The 21,601-nt window shown below is 38.7% G+C and overlaps 1 protein-coding gene across 4 annotated transcripts in view; it reads right to left on the reverse strand.

Moving 5' to 3' along the window:
- Positions 1 to 21,601, reverse strand: part of mats (MOB kinase activator-like 1) — a 163,742-nt gene that overhangs the window by 129,011 nt on the left and 13,130 nt on the right. For all 4 annotated transcript variants that reach the window (XM_067138282.2, XM_067138283.2, XM_067138281.2 and 1 more), the window contains exon 2: positions 1,133 to 1,299. In XM_067138282.2, the coding sequence (XP_066994383.1) occupies positions 1,133 to 1,299 (167 nt within the window). The remainder of the gene's footprint in view (positions 1 to 1,132; positions 1,300 to 21,601) is intronic.

The raw sequence follows: 21,601 nt of genomic DNA on the forward strand, positions 1-21,601 counted from the left end.
TGCCAAAACAAATCTAGTTGAAGTTCATAAGCAGATCTAGTACAATCCTGTTATGCTGCATTCACATATGAAGACGTATGAAGATGTTGTATTTGAGATCGATAACGAGTTAAAGGATTTATTCACAAAGCCCGGCTTTACTTGTTCCAACGTAACAATTTTATTATAAACTTCACTTGAAGTGAGCAACGGTAACGTCTCTTTACTAGCTTTAATATGTTTTAATACTTTGGAAATATCAACTACATTTTTTCTTTTATCATTATTCTAATGCCCTCAACCTCCACAGGGCACCACTTTAGAAGGTTTAACATAACAATTTATGTTCTTATAAAATTACCAGTATACAATTTGTTACCAATTTTTAAATAAGGACATTCAAGAAAGTGTATAAATTTACGACTATTTGTTTTTTAAGACTACATTTTAAGAATATCATAACTATTGTTAACCATTTGCTCACCATTTGTAGCACATTTCCATCATCATCCTCCCTTTCAGATGTAATTTTAATACAATCAAGTACCTGATTAATTACCTTTCAGATTGAGATTAAGGCTGAAGATGCCCTTAAAGGGCGAAACATGTCCTTATAATTTTATTCAAGATTTAATTTCTTAATTAAAATCTCTATTTATGTATTGAATAGGTGGAATAAATAAATTTTAATATTTATTTGACTTCATTGTACATTTCAATACGGACCAAAACATGAGAATTATAACATGTAATCATATATCATGTCATTAATTTCATGTCATTAACTCCTCTGATGAGGTTAACATCAGGAAGGGCATCTGGTTGTAAAACCCTGCTACAAAGATTCATCTCATTCATACCAACCCAAAGAGAAACGGAACAAGTGTTGGACATCATCACCACCATCTGAAATGTTAGTTATCCAAAATCATATAATCGTCTTTCAGTTAACGGAGATTCTACTGTATTTGCTTGCGGAAAAAACAAAACAAAAATAAGCATTAAACTGAAATAGCTTGATTAATGAAAAAAGAAAAAGAAAGAAAGACCACCACCACACATTGACAGAGAGAACAGTCCAGAACTGACAATGTGATTGAGGGATAATCAGGTAAAAAACCAGAAAGATCAGAATTAAAAAGAATTGTCTTACTATTAACAGCCACCCATTCATTCAAATCTTCTCCTTCAGGTAACATAACAGCAAGTCTGAGATTCCCAGAGCCCAAAGTGGCAGCTGCATGTTTCATAAGGTCATACTGGTGAGTGCCTTCTGGAATATTCTTCTTTGGCTTGAAAGTCTTTGAAGAACGGCCTCCACTGAAAGAACCAATATCCATATAAAGCAAAGACAAAAGTAAAATGATGGTATTCTTTAGCACTAAATATGGAAGGAAATGAACTATCAAATCACTTCCTGTTTAATCATCATAGTTGAGTCCTTTAACTTCCTGTGTCCATGAGGGCAAAATTTCATTTGAACATTCATCGAGATAAGCAATATGACATGAAGATAAGAAAGCAGATATGACAAATTATTCTTCAAATAAATAAGTTTAAGTAAAACTCCTTAAATACAGAACATGGAGGACCTAAGGTTATAAAGAGTTTGGATAAACTATATAACACAAAAGAGGCATAGACACAAATTAACCTGACATTTAGAAAACTTGAGATTTAGTAATTAACAATATTACTTCAAGCATAACTTAACATCCCTAGATAATGATCACTTTAAACATCCTAAAAGTAGAGATGAATTTGTGAAGTATATTCTTAGAAAGATACAAGTTTATTGATTATATTAAAAGAGTTTCCTAAAAACAGCTTTGCCCAGTCTGTCCGTCCACCCATTCTACTGGACCAATTTGCTTCATTTTTGTTTTATTCTCTCCAGAATTACCTGCCGGTGAATCATCAAGCATTCCACAAAATACAAATTTCACGTTTCCGTACTGACAGTTAAACTAATCATATTTAAGTCACTACAGCAATGATTTATTATTAAACAGTATCCTCCTTATTCAATACATTATGGCATAATGTGAATTTAAAAAGCTTAAATTTCTCATTTGTCACATCTATACATGTTTCAATCCTAATTGGATCATCTTCAGTAGATTGCTAAAATACTGACATGCATATTATATTGTAGTTAAAAACATTTAAAATTGAAGCAAGAATGGTGTTATTAATGTTAAAATGTTCTTATTAAGAAAAAGTTCATGCCCTTATAAGATCATGTTAAAATCTTCAGTGTGCATTGTTATGCACTTGTAATATCCTCTTGATGTTTCATTAGTTAAAAGTCTGCTAACTGGACAAGGCGGTATCTGATTAGTAATTGATATTTCACGACTTGGTTTGCTGCCGAGACATATGCAATTATGGTCATCCTTATTGGCAGTGGGAGGGCAGGGAGGAGTGGGAGGGCAAGGAGAAACATGTAAATATAATTAAAAATGACCTATATTAGTACTGAATCCATCGTTCTCATGGGTCACCGAGATAAATAGTTACACTCCGGATGACATTTAAGTCCAAGTTCAGCCAACATCGGCATGGAGGGGTGAGATGGGGTGAAAAAGTAAATGTCCAAAATAACTGAAATTATGTATGTACAGTATATGGTTATGTTCCAGCATAGCTCTCAACCAAACTTGGTACACATATGACTTACAATCTGGAGCAAAATACTGTGGGAGTATGACACATCTAGCATCCCTACAACTGGGGGGTTGAAAGAGAGTGAAATGTAAAAATCATCAAAAATGACCAATATTAGTGTCAAATCCATATTGTTCCAGGTCACTGAGATGAACCGTCACACTGCGGATGCCATTTAAGTCCAAGTTCAGCCTCCATCGGCATGCGGGTCAGGAGGGATGAGAAAGGAAATGTCCAAAATGACCGAGATTAGTATTGAATTCACAGTTTTCGGGTTCGCTAAGCTGATTGGCGACAGTTCCAATGACAGTTGAAATCGTGTACATCATATCTACTGTACAGCACGACGTGTAAATACATACAGTTATCACTTATTTGAAAGGATCCACTACTTTGCAGCTAATCTAGGCTTCCATAAGGACAAAGTTCCATGAGAAACAAAATAATCTAAAATAAACACTCTCAAATTAAACACACAACAATAACTCTGAAGCTACAAAATATTTCATAAAAATCAAGTGGCTGCGCAGTTTGGGCCTTGCAGCTATCAGCCTGCATTTGGGAGATAGCGGGTTCAAACTCTATTCGGCAGCTCTGAAGGTAGTTTTCTGGTTTTCCGTGGTTTCCTATTTTTCACACCAGGAAAATGCTAGGGCTGTACCTTAATTAAGGCCATGGTCGGTTCCTTCACACTCCAAGCCCTCTCCTATCCCAGTCAGCATAAAGGCGGGATTCCAATGAGGCAACATTTGGGCGACATGGAGCATGCGGCTGGCAACAAATGTTGCTCTATGTAGCATGCGGCTTGTTGTCACTGGGGCAGAAAATATGTGGTATGCTACATGTGTTGCTGGGTGTAGCATGCGTCACTTGTGGAGAAAAGATGTGGTATGCTACATGTGTTGCCGGGTGTAGCATGCGTCACTTGTGGAGACTTGTCGCCAACTACAAACGTTATTCCATCAAGGCAACCAAGACAACAGTTCCTCACTCGCCTTTGACCGGTTGGTGACAGCTATACTTCGTTGATGTACCGGTACTTCTTTCGAGTTTCTCAACTTAGCATCTCACGAATCATCCCAGAAATGTGCATGGCGAGGAGTGATCCAAGCTGATAAGGCATGGAGCCCTTGGCAAAGAAACCACGTCCCACGTCGGAATTCTAAAGAGGCGAAAGCCACTAGTGATGAGTTTATGGAGTACTTTATCAGATGAAGGTCGTGTACCATGGCAGAATCGGTATGCCTAGAGGTACGGGAAGATTTGGAAACTTCTTGTTCACTGGAATTTAATGATATTTTTAAAAATTAAAATGTATTAGTTTTAATCAGAATATCCTAACCCTATTCTGATTATTTTACCCCCCTGTAGTACACATTTCTAATACAGTTATACTAGGAGAATGAAAGATAACTCGTGGCATCTATGACAATAAGTAGACAAAACATGTGGCACTACAGCCCTTGAAGGGCCTTGGCCTATCAAACGACCGCTGCTCAGCCCGAAGGCCTGGAAATTACGAGGTGTCGTGTGGTCAGCACGACGAATCCTCTCGGTCGTTATTCTTGGCTTTCTACACCGGACCCCCTATCTCACCAACAGATAGCTCATCAATTCTAATCACGTAGGCTGAGTGGACCTCGAACTAGCCCTCATATCCAGGTAAAATTCCCAGACCTGGCCGGGAATCGAACCCGGGCCCTCCGGGTAAGAGACAGGAATGCTACCCCTACACCACGGGACTGGCAATAAGTAGACATAGTGAGGAAGGAAACGACTGTGATGAAACAGTGTTGGAAGACTTTGCGTAATCAGAGTAGTGGCCAAGGATATCCAAATAAAAAGTAGATTAATTGCTGTGTGTTGACAGTGTAGAAAAGAAAACCATTTGTTGTTATTCTATTAAATGACGTATTTACGAGAAATCCATAGGCATGGAAATGCCATACGATACTGATATGTAGAATATATTTTTATTGTTGTACAATAATGTTATTGGCTTTACGTCCCATTACTACTTTTACGATTTTCTGAGTAAGTAGATTATACGCGAACCACAGGTTTCCTCTCAATAGAGAAGCACCACCAGTTTTCATTTTCGGAATTCTTTTATGCTCTCGGTGGAAAGCTGAACGCATTTTTTAAATTTTCTTCGGTTCATGGACACTGCAGTCATATTTTTCTGGGGGCCGTTTTAACGTATGCTTTCTTTGCTACTGTTTTTATAATCACTCAATGTTTCGCTCTGTTTCTTTCATCTACGTACAAATCCCTGTCTCCCTCGGCCCTTGTTTGGAGGCTTCTTTTTATGTTTACAAGCTGCTCTCACTTTATCATTCCACTAAGATGTTCGCCTTTTCCCATCTTTACACACAGTTGTTCCTAGGCATTCCCTTGCTGTTTCTACTACAGCATCCCTGTATGCCACCCATTCACTTTCTATATTCTGAACCTGCGTACTGTCTACTGTTCGAAATTTCTCACTAATCATATCCATGTACTTCTGTCTAATTTCCTCGTCCTGGAGATTTTCTACCCTTATTCGTTTGCAGACAGATTTCCCTTTCTCTACCCTAGGCCTAGAGATACTTAGTTCATTAGAGATCAGAGAGTGGTCTGTATCATTGAAAAATCCCCGGAAAACTCGTACATTCCTAAAAGATTTCCTGAATTCGAAGTCGGTTAAGATATAGTCTATTATGGATCTGGTACCTCTAGCCTCCCATGTGTCACAGTGAATAGTCTTATGCTTGAAGAATGTATTCATAACAGCTAAACCCATACTAGCACAGAAATCCAGCAAATGCTTCCCATTCCCATTACCTTCCATATCTTCCCCACACTTATCAATCACCCTTTCGTATCCTACAGTTCTATTCCCAACTCTCGCATTGAAATCGCCCATTAGCACTATTCTATCCTTGCTGTTGACCCTGACCACGATGTCACTCAATGCTTCATAAAACTTGTCAACTTAATCCTCATCTGCACCTTGACATGGTGAATACATGGAGACAATTCTAGTCCTAATTCCTCCAACTGCCAAATCTACCCACATCATTCGCTCATTTACATGCCTAACAGAAACTATGTTGCGTGCAATGGTATTCCTGATAAAGAGCCCTACCCCAGACTCTGCCCTTCCCTTTCTAACACCCGTCAAGTACACTTTATAATCTCCTATCTCTTCCTCGTTATCTCCCCTTACCCGAATATCACTTACTCCTAGCACATCCAGAAGCATCCTCTTTGCTGACCCAGACAGTTCTACTTTCTTTCTTCCATAAGACCCATTAATATTGATAGCTCCCCATCAAATTCCATTTCGTTCGCCAAGTTGTTTCCAAGGAGTCCCTCGCGTGTCAAATGGGAGTGGGACTCCGTTACTCCAATAGGTCCGAGGCTTGCTTAAAATGTTTTGAGCTCGGTAGATTCATGAAGCAGGATGCTACCCTACTTGCACATAGTCCAAGTGAGGATCTCTCCTCTAACGGGTTATGAACCCCTGGTGGATTGTATAGTCCTAGCCGCCTGAGCACAAGGAGGGGCCATGACTCAGAATATGTCCGAGATGCCCACTTCCATTCCATAGCAACTGGTATCCCGACTCTTAGGACCACTTACTAGGCCACTCAGCTGTTGCCCATGGTTCACAAACTAGGACGTGACTACAGTAACCCCCACCATGAACCATAGAGTTTCAGTATGCGCCAGATAATTGAAAAATGCTACGAGAGGAATAGGCAGTTGTGTTTATGTTTCGTAGATCTAGAGAAAGCATTTGACAGGGTTCCGAGGGAAAATATGTTCGCTATACTGGGGGACTATGGAATTAAAGGTAGATTATTAAAATCAATCAAAGGCATTTATGTTGACAATTGGGCTTCAGTGAGAATTGATGGTAGAATGAGTTCTTGGTTCAGGGTACTTACAGGGGTTAGACAAGGCTGTAATCTTTCACCTTTGTTGTTCGTAGTTTACATGGATCATCTGCTGAAGGGTAGAAAACGGCAGGGCGGGATTCAGTTAGGTAGAAATGTAGTAAGCAGTCTGGCCTATGCTGACGACTTGGTCTTAATGGCAGAGTGTGCCGAAAGCCTGCAGTCTAATATCTTGGAACTTGAAAATAGGTGCAATGAGTACGATATGAAAATTAGCCTCTCGAAGTCTAAATTGATGTCAGTAGGTAAGAAATTCAACAGAATTGAATGTCAGATTGGTGATACAAAGCTAGAGCAGGTCGATAATTTCAAGTATTTAGGTTGCGTGTTCTCCCAGGATGGTAATATGGTAAGTGAGATTGAATCAAGGTGTCGTAAAGCTAATGCAGTGAGCTTGCAGTTGCGATGAACAGTATTCTGAAAGAAGGAAGTCCGCTCCCAGACGAAACTATCTTTACATCGGTCTGTTTTCAAACCAACTTTGCTTTGCGGGAGCGAAAGTTATTCATAAGTTAGAAGTAATAGACATGAAAGTAGCAAGAATGATTGCTGGTACAAACAGGTGGGAACAATGGCAGGAGGGTACTCTGAATGAGGCGATAAAGGCTAATTTAGGAATGAACCCGATGGATGAAGCTGTACACATAAACCGGCTTCGGTGGTGAGGTCATGTGAGGCGAATGGAGGAGGATAGGTTACCTAGGATAATAATGGACTCTGTTATGGAGGGTAAGAGAAGTAGAGGTAGACCAAGACAACGATGGTTAGACTCGGTTTCTAACGATTTAAAGATAAGAGGTATAGAACTAAATGAGGCCACAACACTAGTTGCAAATCAAGGATTGTGGTGACGCATAGTAAATTTACAGAGGTTTGCAGACTGAACGCTGAAAGGCATAACAGTCTATAATGATAATGAATGAATGAATGATGGTATAATTTAGATGTTTGAATACTACGATACATATTTACGATGTCGAAGGAGTGAAGGCTATGATTAGGTTGGTTATCAAATTTATTTAGTTTCTCTATTAATTCTTTAGTGTTTTTAACGGATTTTTTTGGATAAAAATTGATAATTCCTTCTTAAAAACTTTTGAATGAATTGAGACGTTTTATATAGAAGGCTTGGTCTATAATTAATGATCGGGCGAATGGGGACGCCGGTCTTGTTGATGCTTGTTGATTAAAGGAGCCTAACATCGGTCATCGGCCCACCAGTCTTGCGTATCTTAGGAAGGGCTTTAGCAGTGGGAAGGCTTGGGTTCATACTACTCAATTTTGTTTTTTTCTTGATCTGTTAAAAGGTACAAAATATTCTTTAAAGTTTGTGTAAGTAGGCATTGGATTATGAAATTTTTTTCTTTTAATATGTAATGACTGTCGAAGACACCATTGCACATGATTGTAAAAAAATTTAATCTTATGTAAAAAGCAGAAATGTAACTTAGGAACTTTGTAAAAATATGTGGTACAATAATGAGGAGTTAAAGAATGGTGAATCACTTGTGGGCAGGTTTGCTAGGTATTTCATATCGGTCTATTCTCAGCACACTGCTCTGTAGGATATTCCCACAGATAATAGTAGTGACTCAGAAACTTTACACATCGATGAAATAACGATGGATGACATTGACAGATCATTGAGAAATTTAAGGCCGAAGTCATCTGCAGGTCCGGATCAGATACCTCCATATATCGTAAAGGGATGTGCGGAAATTCTTAGGAAGCCATTATATTTTCTTTATAATCTTGCTCTTAAAACACAAACTTTTCCTGACGTTTGGAAAAAGTCTCAGGTGTACCCCATACTAAAATCATCAGCTTTTGCAAACAAAAAAAAAAAAAAAAGTTTATTCTTCATGATAAGATTATCTTACACATTGGACCACTAGTATCTGACCAGCAACATGGGTTTGTATCTAGGAGATCTACAGTTACAAATTGGTCAATTTCTGTCAGGATATATTGGAACAATTAGATAATGCGGGGCATGTGGACGTTGTTTTCACAGATTTTTAAAAGGCATTTGACAGCGTGGATCATGATATACTGTTAAGTAAATCGAGCAGATTTGGATTCTCGCAAGATATGCTCAAATTTTTTAGTACTTACCTAATAGGAAACAATATGTTCAATACCTTGGAAATTTGGATTCTCGCAAGATATGCTCAAATTTTTTAGTACTTACCTAATAGGAAACAATATGTTCAATACCTTGGAAATTCCTCTATGGAATACAATGTAAATTCGGGAATTGTTCAGGGTTCGAATCTGGGCCCAATTATGTTTGTGATTTTCATATATGATTTACCTAAACATATGTAAAAAATCCAACTGTTTCTTTTATGCAGATGACTTCAAAATATTCAGACCGATTAGCTCAACACAAGACTGCCTCGTATTACAAAAAGACCTTGATGATATTCTAATGTGGAGCCATACGAACAAATTAAAATTTAACGCCTTGAAATGTGCAACGTCATTAAGCCGAAAAAAAGAATAAAACTACATTTCCATATAAGCCGGATCCAAACGCCCTGCAGGAAGATGACCAAGTCAGTGACCTAGGCGTCCGGCTTGACAAGGGTCTTACTTTCACTGCTCGTGTAAACAAGGTGACAGGAGAGGCCTAACGGACATTGGGATTTATCATACGGAACACTAAACTGTTCAGGGAGACGAATTCCATCATAGCACTCTATAATGCCTTTGTACGAACAGAGCTGGAATATGCTAGCGTTGAATGGAACCCAAGGTTTGATAAACGTATCAAGTTAATCGAAAGAGTGCAAAATATTTTGTAAGATTCCTTCATCACCAAACACATGGCTCGTATCCATTTATGGTGCCATACAAAAATTTACTAACCAGTGTCAGAATGATTATCCTTGAAAATCAGAGAAAAGTAAACATTGCCAAGTACCTGCATAAATGTCCGGCACCATAGTTAAATGGTTAGCGTGCTGGCCTTTGGTCACAGGGGTCCAGGGTTCGATTCCCGGCAGGATGTATGTGTCGTCTTGATCATCATTTCATCCTCATCATGACACGCAGGTCGCCTACCGGTGTCAAATCAAAAGACCTGCACCTGGCATACCGAACTTGTCCTTGAACACTCCCGGCACTAAAAGCCATACGCCATTTCATTTCATTTACCTGCATAAATGATTAAATAATAAAATAGATAATATGAATCTACTGTCCCTATTGAATTTTTGCGTAACCTCGCTTGCACTCAAAAGAACGCAGCACATTTAGGACTGAAAGAGGTCTGACGACCGCCCACAACCATTCACCACTCTATAGGGTATGAAACATCTATAATGAAGCTGTTATCATACACAATAACTTTGACTTTGACATTCATAAAACTTTTTGCAGCTACACTGCCATGACACTAAGAATTAATAATACACTGTAAGCTGTCAAAAAGTTACTGTAGATACTGAATAATTTGCAGTAGTTATTAAGAAGTTTATTTTTTAGTAATTAAGACTTGTGTCAATGTAATTTAAAAAATTAGTTATTAAGAATGGTATTCTTAGTTATTGAGATCTAAGACTTGTTATGTAATTTAATAACTACTTTCAAGATTTTTAGGTTTACTGTAATTGGGATTTACTATGCTGTTGTAAACTGGCAATTAAATTAAATTAAATTAAATTAAATCAAATCACTTTCAATTTTTAATGTGTATGCAGAATCTGTCATGAGGAAGGCTGGTCTGGATGTGTCTGGGATGGGTGTGAAAATTGGCAGCAAAAATATTAACCACCTCAGATATGCTGATATCACCCTTTTGGCAGGAAGTAAGGAGTACAAAAGGTGAGGGATGAAAGCGAGAAGGCTGGGTTGTTTTTAAACATCAATAAGACGAAGATTTTGTGACAGCAGAAAACCTGGATATTAACATTAAAATTAACGAGGATATTGGCGACAATGATTTTATCTTCCTTGGCTCTAAGTGATTTGAGAAGATGATTGCTCCAGAGTTCGAATGGTGGCTGACACTTGGAAGGAACGCAATGTTGTTTGAAAGAAATGGGAACACCAGCACACCTGATCAGATTAATCAGATCACTTTACACCAATCAAGAAGCAACTGTTTTGAAAAATCGGCCGCTTTCCCATCTATCTATTCCAACCCTGTATGTGGGGTACAATTAAAAAGTTCTCTCTAATCCTGAGAACAACATCTGGAAAAGCAGAGGCATCAGTAAAACAACTCAATGCAGTCTGGTCAGTACTGTTGTCTTCCCCATTGCCACCTACGGATGCGAAACATGGATGCTAAAGTACGCTGATGGGAAAAGGATTAATGCTTTTGAACTTTGGTGTTGTCAACATATGCTGAGAATACCATGGACAGCCAGAATCTGTAATAAGAGCATCTTAAACCACCTAAAGCCAAGGTCTCATGAAGGCCACTTCATGAGAAGCACTTCCTTGAAAAGGATGTCATGCTATGAATTATGGACGATAAAATAAGAACTGGAAGGCCAAGATTGCAGTGGTTAGATGATATCAAATGTGACACCAGTATGTCTATTAATAATGGCGTGTGGCCTCCAAAGAGGCCTGGTCAAGATCTTTCGAGTTGACGCCGTATAGGCGGACCTGTACGTCGGTGAGGAAGGGGCCCGATTTATGATGAATTCTAATGCTGAAGATGGCACACACACCCAGCCCCCAAGCCACTGGAATTAACCAATGAAGGTTAAAATCCCTGACCTGGCTGGGATTCGAACCCAGGACCCTTTGGACCAAAGGCCATCACGCTACCATTTAGCTACAGAGACGGATGGTATGTCCATTGCCGAACTGAGGGAAGCTACAAGGAGAGCTGAATGGCGATACATGATACATGGGATAACCGAGTCGTATTAGACTGAACGGATGAAGGAAGTGTACAATACTAGTGCTCTTTAGTTATTATGATTCCACAACTTTTCTTTTTTTAGCTTTACGTCGCACCGACACAGATAGGTCTTATGGCGACGATGGGACCGGAAAGGCCTAGGAATGGGAAGGAAGCGGCCATGGCCTTAATTAAGGTACAGCCCCAGCATTTGCCTGGTGTGAAAATGGGAAACCACAGAAAACCATCTTCAGGGCTGCCGACAGTGGGGTTCGAACCCACTATCTTCTGATGCAAGCTCACAGCTGCACGCTCCTAACCACACGGCTAACTCGCCCGGTACTTTGAAAAAAAAAGTCATAGAAATTTTGTCAAATTAAGTTTCTGCATATGGTATACGACTTTAGAAATAAATTTAAAATGTTAAACTGTTAACATCTCATGGTTACAAAATTTAGTACAGAAGAACTACTACAATTAATGCTGGATATCAACTGTTCATCAGTATAAAAGCAGTGTCATATGACATTTGACGTGAAAATGACTCCCTTCACAGCAAGCGCAGAAAGTTGGTGTTATGAAAATCGCAAACTGTTTCTGGTAAACTGCAAAGTGATACATTCAACATTCTGATATCAATAGGCAACTCAACGTCCCAGCTAAATATAACATGATGATGCAACCTCTTCCAGTGGATGCCTCGTGCTTTGCACGCTCAATTACGTGCACTCAGTATACTTTAGAGCGCTGTAGTGACTGAAAGTGTCGACCGATTTTAAAGATTCTGGTCTCCCTCTGTTTGCAGATAGATAGACTAACAAAAATAAGCAACACTGTAGTAAATACAAGAATAGTTTGCAAATAAGTGTCTGTGAACATTGAAAGTTTACATCAAAGTTGTGAAAAATCACAGATTTTCCCATCCATCTATTCCGACCCTGTATGTGAGGTACTATAAAAATGTTCTCTCAAATCCCGAGGTGATGGTACCACATCAGTTGCCTAAGACCTTCAGAAATAAAGTTATGGGAGGTCGAAAATATAAAAATTTATTTTACCTTCTATAGACTTCTTCTTCACAACCCAGTCCCAGGATTCCCCTCCGTTGGATGATGTATCAGCACTCTCTATCTCTGCTTATCTTTCCACCTTTCTTCTCTGAAGACTGTCTGTATCTCTGCAAGATTCTCTATAGCTAAGTTACTCCACCACTTTTTTGGCCCGTCTCTAGGTCTCTTTCCTTCTGTCTTCTCACTGAAGATTCTTTCAAGTAGTCCTCCTTCTGGCATTCTCATCACGTGGCCAAACCATCTCAGTTTGTTTCCATCTTATTTTGAATTCTTTGTACTCCTATAGCATTCCAAAGTTCTTCATTCCGACTTATTGGCTGAATGGTCAGCGTCCTGGCCTTCGGTTCAGAGGGTCCTGGGTTCGATTCCCATCAGGGTTGGAGATTTTAACTTTCACTGGTTAATTCCAATGGCTTGGGGGCTAGGTGTTTGTGCTGTCCCCAACATCACTGCAAATCACACACCACATGTAACACTACAGTATTCTCCACCACAATAACACCCAGTTAGCTACACATAGCAGATGCCACCCACCCTCATCGGAAGGTCTGCCTCACAAGGGCTGCACTCGGCTAGAAATAGCCACACAAAATTAAATCCATCATGCTTCTGAGAAGCCTCATTCCCGCAACCCAGATTTTGCTCTTCTGTCATTCTGTACATAGCCATGTTCCTGAAGCGTATGTCAGGATTGGTAGTATACATAATACTGTTTGCATTTCAGGCAATTCTTTGTTCCACATTATATCTTTAACATACCAACTTCTGAATGTGAATTCTGATCAATAATGTATATTTAATTGAATAGATAATCTTACATTCAACATAAAGGCATAATTGCAGTAGACTTAGGACAAATAGAGTAGAAGTTACTCAGTATAGAAAATGCTGTAAATTTCCTAATGTCTTATTCTTTATCTCAGCCTTTTCCCGCATCACGTAGGGTCAGCATTGATTTAGTGGATTCTTCTCTTCCATAAATGTCCACCAATGCTTCTTTCTTCTTCCAACCTTTTTCTCTTAGATCCCCTATCCTGTCTTTCCATCTCATTTTTGGTCTTCCTCTCTTCCTTGACCCTCCAATTTCCAGGTTTCCAATTCTTTTCCCCATGTAGTCCTCCCCTCTTCTCTGCATATGTCCATACCATCTTAGCCTGCTTTTTTGAACTTTGTTTCCTATGGGTCCCACTTTCACTGATCCTCTGATGTAATGATTCCTAACTCTATCCTTTCTTGTAACTCCATTCATCCATCCTAACATTCTCATTTCTGCCACTTCCATCTTTCTCTCTCAAGCTCTTGTGATCGGCCAAGTTTCTGCACTATAAAGCATTGCAGGTCTCACCACAGATTTATAGAACTTTCCTTTCATCCTGCAACTGACCTTCTTATCACACAGTACTTCACTCAATTTCTTCCAATTCATCCATCTATTATTTACCCTGTGTTGTATTTCACCCTCCAGACCTCGATCACTTTGTACGTATGAACCCAGATATTTAAACTTCCTGACCAATGGTATTCTTCTTCTTGCAGGTTAATACATAGATCTTGTGCTTCTTTCGTACACATATATTCTGTTTTCACCCTGCTGATCCTCATTCCTCTTTCTTCCAGAGCATTCCTCCACTCTTCAAGCTGCTCCCGTAGCTTTCCTTGGGTCGGTTCACAGAGATATACGTCAACTTCAATACGGAACCAAAATGAGAATAGTTACTTGAGTACAACATCGTCAATAAATATCATGCTCCATGGCGCCTCCTTCTTTACATTTTTAACCAGCACATCCATTGCCAGGTCAGAGATATGGGCTGAGAGCAGATCCCTGATGTAGTCCTACTCTCACCAGAAATTCCTTCGTTGTACCTACACTGCTCCTAACTTGTGTCGTCACACCTTCACACATCTCTTCTACCACTCTCAAGTACTTTTCTGGCAGGCCTTCACTTCTCATACTTCTCCATAGCTCTTGCCTGGGCACTCTGTCATACACCTTCTCCAGATCAATGAAAGCCATATGTAGATCAGCCTGTACCTCTCTGTGTCTCTCCATCAGTTGCCTTAGTGCAAATATTGCATCAGTTGTTCCTCTTCCTAGCATAAATCCAAACTGTTCTTCACAAACTTCGGTTTCTAAATGTAACCTCGCCTCAATAATCCTTTGCCAAGTCCTCATTGTGTGCATCAGCTTTATCCCTCTATAACTGCCACAGTTCTGAATATCACCTTTCCCCTTACAAATGGGAACTATACTATTCTCCATTCATGTGGCATTTTTTTCCTTTCCATATCTTCTCCATTAAATCCCAGAGAATATAAATGCCCTGTTCTCCCAGGCTTTTCCATACTTCTATTGGAATTTGATTCGCGCCAACTGCCTTTCCATTTTCTTTACTGCGTTTTCCACTTCTTTCCTACTTATAGCTTGGGTCACTCCTTATTTACCTCTCCATCCCCGTACTTCTCTCTCACATTTTCCTCATTCAATAGTCTTTCAAAGTACTCCAGCCATCTTTTCAGTATTTTCTCCTGATCGTGTATTACTACAGCTAACTCATCCTTCATCTGCTTCACTGATGTTATGTCCTTGGACGCTTTATCTGTTGCCTTAGCAATCCTTATTAGTTGCCTACCATCTTGACTTCTTTCCAGTTCTACATACGCCTCCTCCACTGCCTCAGTCTTCGCTTTTGCCACAGCTCTTTTGGTCTTCTTCTTTGCAGTCTTACAGGCTTCCCAGTCTTCCTGACTTCCCGTTAAATCCCATTGTTTCTTAGCATCCTTCTTCAATCTTATCACTTTCTGAACCTCCTCATTCCACTATGCCTCCTTATCTTCTGGCGGTCCCTTTCCTGATGTTACACCTAGCATGTCTTCTACAGCTTTCTTTATTACACTGCTATTGATACTCCACCACTCCTGAACATCCTCTGATGATCTCAGTTCCCTTAACACTTTTTTCTTGAATCTTCATGTAGCCCCTCTTCTTTCAGTTTCCACCACTTTATTCTCTGTTCTCCTTGCTTGACATATTTACGTCTTTTTCCCATCGTCTCATAATCGGCCACTACAAGTTTGTATTGCGCTGCCACACTTTCACTGTATATGACCTTGGTTCCTTGAAGTGTTTCCTTCTGTACAACAAGTAATCTAACTGACTTTTATGGTCTCCACTCTTATAAGTACAAGTTGTTCTCTTCTCTGACTGAAGTTGGTATTAGCAATCGTTAGGTCGAAAGCTACTACTTATTCCACAATCCTGTCCCCTTCTGCATTCCTTTCTCCGTAACTCCATTCACATTTCTCTAACTTCTCTTGTAACATCACATTTCCTAATGTATTGAAACATAATATACTCAGGCTATATCTGGACGTCAGAGGTAAACTATCATAAATGCAAAAACAATGATTTTAAGGTTTATACTGTATGTGACTTGTTTTCGTCATGTCTCATTAGGGTACATTTGTGTATGTTTTGCAGGAATGAAGACAAGGTGTGTGATGCTATTGGATGTGCAAAGAGAAACTAGCAATAAACAATGGTGAGTGATCATGCAACAGTTCAGCCTTATGCTATCCTCCGCATTCCTTATCGTATTAGCTCTTGCGAAAGTTCATCATGCTCAGAACTGTCGATTCAACTTGCGTTAAAGGTAATAACATATGCGCCTCAGCAGCTTCTTTCTGCTCTCCTGTAAAGTTAGAGAAGTGTCACTTACAATAGTTTACATCTGTCGCACATATATAATGAGCCATCTGTTTGCAATAAATAGCATAACAGCATAACAGCTGTTCGGATAAAATAAGTTAATCTGGTTTTACTTATTTTGATATACACATCTCATCTTCAGCATTCTTTTGTAACATCACATTTCAAAAGCTTCTACTCTCCTTTTTTCTGAGCTAGTTATCATTCCATATTTCACTTCTATACAATGCCACATTCCAAACAAAAGTCTTCAAAAACATCTTTCGAATTCCTTCATCAATGCTCGAAGTGAGCAAATTTCTTTTCTTAAGAAAGGCCTTCTTTGCTTGGGCTAGTCTGCATTTTATGTCCTTACTTCTGCCATCGTTAGTTATTTTACTACCCAAGTAACAATATGCATCTACTTTAAGACTTCATTTCCTAATCTAATATTTCCTGCATCAACTGACTTTGTTCGACTGCACTCCATTACTTTTGTTTTTGACTTCTTTATTTTCATCTTGTACTCGTTCCCACAAGACACTGACCATACCATTCAGCAATTTCTCCAAATCTTCTGTAGACACAGATAAAATATCGGCAAATCTCACGGTTTTGATTTCCTCTCCTTGGATTGTGATTCCCTTTCAAAATTCCTCTTTGCTTTCCTTTAACGCCTATTATACATAAACATTAAACTGCAGCTTTGTCTCACTCCTTTCTAGATTGCTGTTTCTTTTTTCAACAGATTTTCTACAGATTGTAAAAAATTCTTTTCTCAGTATCTGGTCCCGATCACCTTCAGAATCTCAAAACAGTTTGGTCCAGTAAATATTATCGAATGCCTTTCCTAGATCTATGAACAACATGTATATGGGGCTTACCCTTCTTAATTCAGTCTTCTAAGATCAGATGTAGTCAGGATTGCTTCACGTGATCCTAAATTTCTTCTGAAGCCAAACTGATCTTGTCCCAATTCAGTTTCTTTATACTCTTCCGCAAATAACAGGTGTTAAAAATTCTGCAGACATGAGATTATACTAAACTAATGGTGCAGTAGTTCTCACAGTTGTAAGCACAGGCTTTCTTCGGAATATTTAAATCTAGGAATTTCATTTTGGTCCGTATTGAACAGAGAATGGAAGATAGGAAATTTAAAAGGGTCCACCTTTTCAATACAATAAATGTTATAGTTTATTTACAACATTACTTTTATTTAAACTTGGAACTAGTTTCGACGCTGTTTTGCGTCATCTTCAGCCAAAATGTGGGAAATAGGCCAGCATGTAGACATTTATATTACACAAGGCGTTACATTAAACAATACATATCTTACGAGGAGATAAAAACAGGGAAGAATATAGAAACAAATGAATCGCTGAGAAAGCAAAAGTTATACATATTAAAAATAACCCTAACCACACATCTTGCAGTGTGAAAATATTCACATTGAATGATTCCTGAATACAGAACACACGCGCACACATTTCTGAAGAGCCAGCAGGCAAGAAAAAGTAAGGTGAAACCTTAAGAGTTCTTCTGAGAAGAGTTCATCATTTTTTCTATGTTCCGACTAACTAATGAAGTCTCCCTTGAGTTCCTGATAAACATACACAACAGGAAATTCTTCTTCACTCTCAACAATAGCTATAAAGACCAACGGTAAAAAGCATTTTAAATATTGTGCAGAGACGTGAAAGCATGATCATGAACATGATCTAACTTCTTCATTTAACCCAATTTTTTACACAAGGTGTTGCATTAAACAATACACATCTTACGAGGAGATAAAAACAGGGATGAATATAGAAACAAATGAGTCGTTGAGAAAGCAAAAGTTGTACATATTAAAAATAACCTTAACCACATATCTTGCAGTGCGAAAATATTTGCCTTGAATGATTCCTGAATACAGAACACACGTGCACACACTTCTGAAGAGCCAGCAGGCAGGAAAAGTAAGGTGAAACTTTAAGAGTTCTTCTGAGAAGAGTTCATCATTTTTTCTATGTTCCGACTAACTAATGAAGTCTCCATTGAGTTCCTGATAAACATACTCAACAGGAAATTTTCTTTACTCTCAACAATAGCTATAAAGACCAACGGTAAATTGTATTTTAAATACTGTGCAGCATTTAACCCAATTTTTTACACAAGGTGTTGCATTAAACAATACACATCTTGCGAGGAGATAAAAACAGGGACGAATATAGAAACAAATGAGTCGTTGAGAAAGCAAAAGTTGTACATATTAAAAATAACCTTAACCACACATCTTGCAGTGCGAAAATATTTGCCTTGAATGATTCCTGAATACAGAACACACGTGCACACACTTCTGAAGAGCCAGCAGGCAGGAAAAGTAAGGTGAAACCTTAAGAGTTCTTCTGAGAAGAGTTCATCATTTTTTCTATGTTCCGACTAACTAATGAAGTCTCCCTTGAGTTCCTGATAAACATACACAACAGGAAATTTTCTTTACTCTCAACAATAGCTATAAAGACCAACGGAAAATTGTATTTTAAATACTGTGCAGAGACGTGAAAGCATGATCTTGAACATGATATAAATTTCTTCGTTTAACCGCCTTTGAAAGTCTCTCTCTATATTACATAGCTTCTATCTCGCGCCATAGCTTTACCACCTTATGTCCCGCAATAAACATCATAGAAACCTGCCCCCACCATACACGTAACGCTGCAACAATACACCACAAATACTGGCACAGTCAACTCTCAGAAAACGTATTCCTTAATACCAATTTTATATTCTTGTCGAGCTGAATACCGGACCTGTGAAGATTACAAGATTATTTTGTGCATCTACAGAATGGTAGTGTTAATGAAGCTATGTAATATAGAGAGAGACTTTCAAAGGCGGTTAAACGAAGAAATTTATATCATGTTCAAGATCATGCTTTCACGTCTCTGCACAGTATTTAAAATACAATTTTCCGTTGGTCTTTATAGCTATTGTTGAGAGTAAAGAAAATTTCCTGTTGTGTATGTTTATCAGGAACTCAAGGGAGACTTCATTAGTTAGTCGGAACATAGAAAAAATGATGAACTCTTCTCAGAAGAACTCTTAAGGTTTCACCTTACTTTTCCTGCCTGCTGGCTCTTCAGAAGTGTGTGCACGTGTGTTCTGTATTCAGGAATCATTCAAGGCAAATATTTTCGCACTGCAAGATGTGTGGTTAAGGTTATTTTTAATATGTACAACTTTTGCTTTCTCAACGACTCATTTGTTTCTATATTCGTCCCTGTTTTTATCTCCTCGCAAGATGTGTATTGTTTAAGGCAACACCTTGCGTAAAAAATTGGGTTAAATGCTGCACAGTATTTAAAATACAATTTACCGTTGGTCTTTATAGCTATTGTTGAGAGTAAAGAAAATTTCCTGTTGAGTATGTTTATCAGGAACTCAATGGAGACTTCATTAGTTAGTCGGAACATAGAAAAAATGATGAACTCTTCTCAGAAGAACTCTTAAGGTTTCACCTTACTTTTCCTGCCTGCTGGCTCTTCAGAAGTGTGTGCACGTGTGTTCTGTATTCAGGAATCATTCAAGGCAAATATTTTCGCACTGCAAGATATGTGGTTAAGGTTATTTTTAATATGTACAACTTTTGCTTTCTCAACGACTCATTTGTTTCTATATTCGTCCCTGTTTTTATCTCCTCGTAAGATATGTATTGTTTAATGTAACGCCTTGTGTAATATAAATGTCTACATGCTGGCCTATTTCCCACATTTTGGCTGAAGATGACGCAAAACAGCGTCGAAACTAGTTCCAAGTTTAAATAAAAGTAATGTTGTAAATAAACTATAACATTTATTGTATTGAAAAGGTGGACCCTTTTAAATTTCCTATCTTCCATTTCTTGGGAATAGGTATAACAACATTCTGCTTTAAAGTGGATGGCACTCCCCCTGTATCATACACCTTGCACAGTAAATGGAATAACCTTTCCATGCTGGTTTCTTAAGGCAGTAAGTAATTTTGAGAGTATGTCATCAATTCCAAGTGTCTTGTTCCTATTTAGGTCTCTCAAAGCTCTGTCGAATTCTAAACTCAAAATTGGGGCTCCCATTTCATCAGCATCAATCTTGTTGATAACGATATCATCTATTTCTTTACCTTGATACAACTGTAGGATATGCTGCTGCCAATTTTCCGCCTTGTCTTCTTTCTCCAGAAGTGGTTTTCCATGTGAGCTCTTAATATCATATACCTTCCTTTTTCCAAAGGCTTCCTTCATTTTCCTGTATGCAGCATCCACCTTCCCTACAACCAGACAACCTTCAACATCCCTGCACTTCTCTTTCAGCCATTCTTCCTTAGCTGCCCTGCACTTTCTGTCTACTTCATTCTTTAATCACCCGTATTTTTTTCTACCTTCCCTGCGAACCATGTGACCTTGCCGCGGTGAGGAGGCTTGCTGGTCCCAATGAAGCAGAAAGCCGAGCCGCAAGTGCAAACATATCGGATGGGTATCTGTTGAGACACCAGACTAATGAATGGTTCATCAAAAGGGGGACAGCAGCCTTCCGGAAGTTGCAAAGGTGGATCGAATGATACAGCCTTGTAATAATACTAAACATGGCTTATTTGTGTTGATACTACTACACAGCTGAAAACAATGGGAAACTACAGCTGTAGCTAACTCCCGAGGACATGCAGCTCTCTCTGTATGAATGATGTACTGATGATGGCTTCCTCCCAGGTAAAATAAAATAGTCCATGATTCGGATCTCCGGGTGAGAACTACACAAGAGTGTAGGAAGTATCAGGAAGTTGGATATTGACATTCTGCGAGTTGGAGAGTAGAATGTTAGAAGTTTGAATCATTGTGGTAGGTTAGAGAATATGAAAAGGAAGATGGATAGACTAAACGTAGATGTACTAGTTGGTATAAGTGAAGTATGTTTTCAGAAACAGCAGGATTTTTGGTCAGGCAACTACAGAATTATCAACACAAAATCAAACAGGGGTAATGCAGCAGATGGTTTAATAATGAATGAGAAAATACGGCAGCAGGTAAGTTACTACGACCAGCATAGTGAAAGGATTATTGTTCTCAAAATGACAATAAACCAATGCCCACCACAATAGTGCAGGTCTATATGCCTACTGGTTCAGCAAATGATGAGAAAATTAAAAGAATATATGAAGAGATAGAAGACTTAAAACAACACGTAAAAGGTGACGAGAATATAATTGTGATAAGAGACTGGAATGCAGTGGTGGGCCAAGGAGAATTAGGATTGGGACAAAGGAATGAAAGAGGAAGTCGGCTGAATGAATTCTGCACTGACCATCATTTAGACTTTGCTAAAACTTAGTTCAAACACCATAAACGACAGCTGTATATGTGGACGATACCTGGGGACAC

The sequence above is a fragment of the Anabrus simplex genome, chromosome 1 (genome assembly GCF_040414725.1).
Source record: "Anabrus simplex isolate iqAnaSimp1 chromosome 1, ASM4041472v1, whole genome shotgun sequence".
NCBI lineage: Eukaryota > Metazoa > Arthropoda > Insecta > Orthoptera > Tettigoniidae > Anabrus > Anabrus simplex.